General features: G+C 34.9%; 1 protein-coding gene across 1 annotated transcript; it reads left to right on the forward strand.

Moving 5' to 3' along the window:
• Nucleotides 1-2856: 2856 nt before the first annotated feature.
• Nucleotides 2857-5401, forward strand: LOC132299477 (pentatricopeptide repeat-containing protein At1g14470). The gene has a single exon (XM_059796125.1). The coding sequence runs from the start codon at nucleotides 2875-2877 to the stop codon at nucleotides 5152-5154; it is 2280 nt and encodes a 759-aa protein (XP_059652108.1). The 5' UTR covers nucleotides 2857-2874; the 3' UTR covers nucleotides 5155-5401.
• Nucleotides 5402-6347: the final 946 nt, after the last annotated feature.

Consider the following 6347-nt stretch of genomic DNA (forward strand, 5'->3'; position numbering starts at 1 on the left):
ATATTTTTCAAGAACTCAAAAAACAAAAAATTGTTCCCAGAGAACAATCTTTTCTAGTTTCCTGAAAATAGACATTTTATAACTGGGTTTTCATACATAAAACAATTTTGAAAAAACTGAACCAATCAGAATTTATTGTTCAGTTTTTAGTTTTCAGTTTTCTGATAACAAAAAACTATTTTCATAACTATAAACCAAACAAATTTGTTCATGCATCTGATTTATTTTGCCACCGTAGTGTCTACTGTTTTTATGGGCAAATTACATTGATTTTTTTTTGAAGTTTAGACACATTATACACGAGTAAACCGTTCAACATTTATTATATTTACATCCCTTGAGATTTGTCCTGTGTGCTCGGTGGACCAGCCAAATTTTGTAAATGACAATGTTATCTTTCTCTTGTATGGAAATCTTGTTCATTCTTTATATGTAAATCAGGGCATTATTGACTTTTTGCACTCAAAATCGATTCCTTTTCGGCAAATAGCGAACGGGTTTAGAAAAGGTCAAATAAAATAGCTGAATGACCTAACGTTGTGTAATTTGCTCAAACTTCATAAAAGAACGATATAATTTACCTTTTTTTTTTTTTTTAATTCACATCCACCACAAACCTTATTCCTTTACAATCACACCAAATAATGAACTCTTGCAATTTCAAAGGATTAATGTGAAAACATAAATGTAGGTTATTTTGTAATTTTTATTTTAATTTTAATTTTTAATTTTTAATTTTTGGTAGTGGAAGAGCAATGTCAACATTTCATACTAATTCCATTCTCATGAGTCATATAATATACTAAGAAAAACTTCCCAAAGGGCACATAAATACAGAAACATAAAAACAACACTCTTTATTTGAAGTGCAAATATCAAAGAATATTTAATGATGGACCGCTTATTACTTTTAGCTGGATAGACAATGAGTGCGTGTGATAGTAGCAAGCCCTACAAAGTATCATGAGTGGCAATTATCAGTGCTAGGTTTTAAGAAGAAGGGTTAATGCAAATCAATAATGCGGTGCATGTTGTTTTTTTGATTGAAGCCATCCTAACAACCACGACAGTTTAGTATTGTTTGTATCTATTTGTTACATAACATAAATATAGTTCCATTATCACACCATGAAGATAGAACTCATCCAATCAAAAAGAAACACCAGCTTTAATAATGCTGCAAACACAACTAAAGAAAAGCCTAGGGTCCATGAATTAATGATTAATGGAGCTCGATCCAACACAAGGCGAATTTAAGGTCGGTAATGATGCTACGAATGTGCGCCCGAACAGGGCATGTATGATTGGATCGGAAGAAGTAACTACTGAGTCATTAGTTTAACTGGTATAACTTCTCCTCCCTCAAGTGAGAGGTATTGAGCTCGATATTTCAAAATATAACAACTTGAATTTTCGAGGCAACTGGGATATACATTTTTGGCTGATCATGCATGGAGTTATCTTCTTTTTAATGAGACTAACTTGGATTTTCGAAACAACTGGGATATTCATTTTTTGTTGATCATGCATGGAGTTATCTTCTTTTTAGTTAGACTATGATTGAGATTTGATTGAAATAATTCAATTAAGTTCAAGGGATCAATAATAATAAAAAAAATGTGTCATCAATGAATGAACCTGGTCAATTGTCCTCTATCATTACTATCTTATCACAACCAATCTGTTGTGACAGAAATTAGATAAGGATGATGTTTTAACTTAGTTTCCTCAATTGACTTTTCACACCCTAATTTAAAATTTTGGTGTTTTGGTGTTATCGGAGGTTTTGGTTTGATCCTTAAAAAAATGTAATATGATGAGTTTTATTCATTTATTTTTAGAGCCTGAAATGAAAATCCAAAATTTGTAACATCAATCAATTTGGTTAACTATTCTCCAATTCTTTGCAAGGGACTAATGTTTTCTCTTGAACAGTTTAATATAGAAACAAGTTCAAGTCCAATAACATTTCTTGTAGATAATTCATACCAAAGGCTAAAGACTAATAGAAAAAAACAAAATGCCGAAGCTTCAAATTTAGATATTATTTGATTTGTTCGTCTCCACAATTTTATTTTATTTTATTTTTATTATTATTACTTTTTTTGTAAAAAGGAATTCTTCTAACTTGGTCACCAGGTATAAACTTAAATATGTACAATCATTCGCAAACCACATATATCACCAAATTAATTTCTTATTCACTACACGACTTGAACAGATTAGCTCTTAATTCTTGATATTTTTTTTCTTTCAAAAGTTCAAACAAAAACACCTAGTAATATTATTCTTAATTAGAATACTCAATATTCCCTTAAGAATGAGATATTATATCATAATAACCTCATGAAACTTTTTCGGTCAAGTCCCGTCATGATCTATCCCATTGTAGAGATATTATCTATGGTGGAGACTCCATCACTCCAGTCGATGAACAAGTGATAGGTCCACATACAATGGTACAATAAAAAAAAATCTTGATATATTGGACACTATTAACAAAACCCTAAAAAATCTTATTTAAAATTACAAAAAATCCTAAACCCTAAAAATAGTTTAGGAGTTAGGAGTTAGGAGTTAGGAATTCATGTTTTTTTATTTATTTATATGATTTAAGTATAAAGTTTAGATTAGGTACTTAATTGAGTAATTGTTGTTAGGATTTTTGATGGTTTTATTCATTGTTATAAGAATAGTGGCTCAAAATTATTTTGTCTGATTGCTTTATTGGTGGTATTCAGATTCATCCTATTACTTAAATACCACCGGATAATGTGTCCATCTTGGTCATTTACAGGGGTAACTCTGTCATTTCACTACAGACAGTTAGTTATATCCAACAAAAGAGGTCAAGTCCATCACACAGTTTTTCTCATGTCACATTTGGGGACCATAGCACTGAAAGTAACAACTCTAAACCACCTGAGACAGCTCCATTCACACATCATTCAACACCACCTCCACCACACGGAGTATTGGGTGGCGCAACTCATTGGCCTCTGCACGCGCCTCCACGCGCCACCACCCTATGCCCGCCTCATTTTTGACTCAGCAAGCCAACCCAATGTCATTGTTTTCACCAACATGCTCAAATTTCACTCCCAATTGGGTGCCCACAAAGATGTTATCACTCTCTTTCACCAAATGCAAAATTGTGGTGTGAGGCCTGATGGATTTGTGTACCCCATCTTGATCAAATCGGCCGGTAAGTCCGGCATTGTGGTTCACGGTCATGTGATGAAATTGGGCCATGATTGTGATCGTTTTGTCCGCAATGCAGTCATGGACATGTATGCGAAACATGGTCCGATCGAGTTTGCACGTGAGATGTTTGATAAAATGTGTGATAGGATGGTTGCGGATTGGAATTCAATTATTTCCGGGTACTGGAATTGGGGAAATGAAGTTGAAGCATGCCGGCTGTTTGAGTTAATGCCTGAGAGGAATGGCATCACTTGGACAGCAATGGTTAGTGGGTATTCGAGAATAAAAGATATGGAGAGTGCAAGGAGGTATTTTAACAATATGCCTGAGAAAAGTGTTGTTTCTTGGAATGCAATGCTTTCTGGCTATGCTCAGAATGGGTTTGCTGAAGAGGCTATAGTACTGTTCAGAGAAATGATTAATTCCGGGCTTCAACCCGATGAAACAACGTGGGTAACAGTCATTTCGTCATGTTCATCGCATGGTGATCCTTGCCTTGCTGAATCACTTGTCAAAATGCTGGATGAGAAGTGCATCCGGTCGAATTGTTTTGTCAAGACGGCACTTCTTGACATGTATGCCAAGTGTGGAGACATTGCAAGTGCTCGAGAAATTTTTGATAAGTTGGGTGTTCGTAGGAATTCTGTCACGTGGAATGCAATGATTTCAGCGTATGCACGAGTTGGTGATCTGACTTCGGCCAGGGAGCTCTTTGATAAGATGCCTGAAAGGAATGCTGTATCATGGAACTCAATGATTGCCGGTTATGCTCAAAATGGGCAATCAGCAATGGCTATTGAGCTCTTCAAAGAAATGATTGCAACGAAGGGCTCGAAGCCAGATGAAGTTACTATGGTGAGTGTAATATCAGCTTGTGGTCATCTAGGGGCTTTGGAATTGGGAAATTGGGTTGTGAATTTCGTAACTGAAAACCAGATAAAGCTGAGCGTTGCAGGATATAATTCTTTGATTTTCATGTACTCTAAATGCGGAAGCATGAAAGATGCTACAAAACTTTTCCAAGAAATGGAAGCAAGAAATGTAATCTCGTACAACACAATGATCACCGGTTTTGCAGCTTATGGGCATGGTGCTAAAGCTGTTGAACTAATGTGGAAGATGCAAGAAGAGGGCATTGAACCAGACCGCATAACATATATTGGTGTCCTAACAGCATGCAGCCATGCGGGATTATTAGAAGAAGGCCGAAAGATCTTCAAATCAATCAGAGCTCCAGATACAGACCACTATGCATGCATGGTTGATTTGTTAGGACGAGTGGGCAAAGTAGATGAAGCAATGAGACTTATCGAGAAAATGCCAATGCAGCCTCACCCGGGAGTATATGGGTCACTTCTGAATGCTTGCCGAGTTCACAAAAGACTCGACCTTGGAGAGCTTGCTGCAAACAAGCTCTTTGAGCTTGAACCAGAAAATTCAGGGAACTATGTTCTGCTTTCAAACATCTACGCTTCGGCAGGGAGGTGGAAAGATGTTGAGAGGGTGAGAAGGGCAATGAGAAAAGGGGGAGTGAAGAAGACAACTGGATGGAGTTGGGTGGAACATGATGGAAAACTGCATAACTTCATAGTAGCCGATCGGATACATGAACGATCGGATGACATTTATAGAATATTGGCAGAGCTAAGAAAGAAGATGAGGGTTGCTGGATATGTAGCCGATAAGAGCTGTGTGCTAAGAGAGGTTGAGGAGGAAGAGAAGGAAGAGATGGTGGGCACTCATAGCGAAAAATTGGCCATTGCTTTTGCCCTTCTTGTTAGTAAGGCAGGGACAGTGATTAGGGTTGTGAAGAACCTAAGGATGTGCTGGGATTGTCATGTGGCTATAAAGATGATCTCAAAGTTGGAGGGAAGAGAGATCATTGTTAGGGACAACAATAGGTTTCATTGTTTTAAAAATGGGGTCTGCTCATGCAACGACCATTGGTAAATCACAGGAAGGTACTACACATATTGTTACTATTAGATGGGAACAAGAATTGGTACATGTATTTTAGAGAGAATATTGGAAATAGATGATAGAAATTGAGAGGAGGTTATAGGAAAGATTCTCTCTTGTAGTATCTCTAATCTAAACCTAAGAGTATATATTGGGTGCGCCACTTGGTATACCTGACCATCCTATGGTTGTGAACATGTCACGTTATCACTTGTTATATTTAAATTTCATTTTTTTTTAAGACATAAACGTATATACATTATATTCAGACCAAATTATAAAATATAGCAAAAAATGTAGTAATTCAGTCCATCTGCATCCACTTCTGCCCAGATTGGGCTAGCTTTTAAAATGCAACTCGCCCATAGTTGATGAGTTTAAAAACATGGGCCGAGCCCAACTAAGAGAGATTTAAGAATATAAGAATTGGGCAAAAAGCCTTCTTTCACTCAAATAATTTTTGTTTTTTTCTTTTGATTTTCATTATCTTCACTCATAACTAGATTTTCATTGTGTTCACCCATAATTAGATTTTAGAAAATTACTTATAGAAAATACAAGTATATATAAATTAGGGTAACGAACTCTTGCTCATGGGATCCTTTTCATCCTCACGAGGAGGATCCAACATATGCTGTTGGAGTTTAGCAAAAGAAGTGTTGGATATTGTGAAGTTGACAACCGATCATCTTTGCTTTTGGTAAAAAAATAAGTGTACACACTCAAATTTTGTGATTGTATAATCACAGTCTAATTGGTCAAAAAGTCAAAAACTATTGATCAATTTTTCTTTTTTTTTTTTAAAGCAAAACCATTTATTTTGAATTTTATGAATGCATATTCCATTAATGGACACATCTCAAAATCAAAGTTTAGACCTTTGAAAAAGGTGTGATATTTCAAATTTAATTTTGAACTTATTTATAGATAAAATAAGATAAATCTTTCGTATTTATAAATTGTAAAACGATCACCTTACCATTTGACTCATAAATACAAGGTTATTTATCGTATTTAATTTCTGACTCGTCCAAATATCAAAGTACTTTGAAAAATATTTAGTTGTTTAATGACATAGGAGTTATGAGTAATTCTGAATTAATTTATATATAAAATCAAAACATAATAATTAATTATAAAAATAATGACTGATTTTTTTTTTTTTTTTTTTTTTTTTTGTCATT

Source organism: Cornus florida, unplaced genomic scaffold, assembly GCF_030987335.1.
Source record: "Cornus florida cultivar Cherokee Brave unplaced genomic scaffold, ASM3098733v1 CherokeeBrave_3.0.0_Hap2_Chr03, whole genome shotgun sequence".
Taxonomy (NCBI): domain Eukaryota; kingdom Viridiplantae; phylum Streptophyta; class Magnoliopsida; order Cornales; family Cornaceae; genus Cornus; species Cornus florida.

What these genes read in the sequence shown, in the direction of transcription:
- LOC132299477 (XM_059796125.1), top strand. Translation starts at nt 2,875, where the DNA reads ATGTCACATTTGGGGACCATAGCACTGAAAGTAACAACTCTAAACCAC.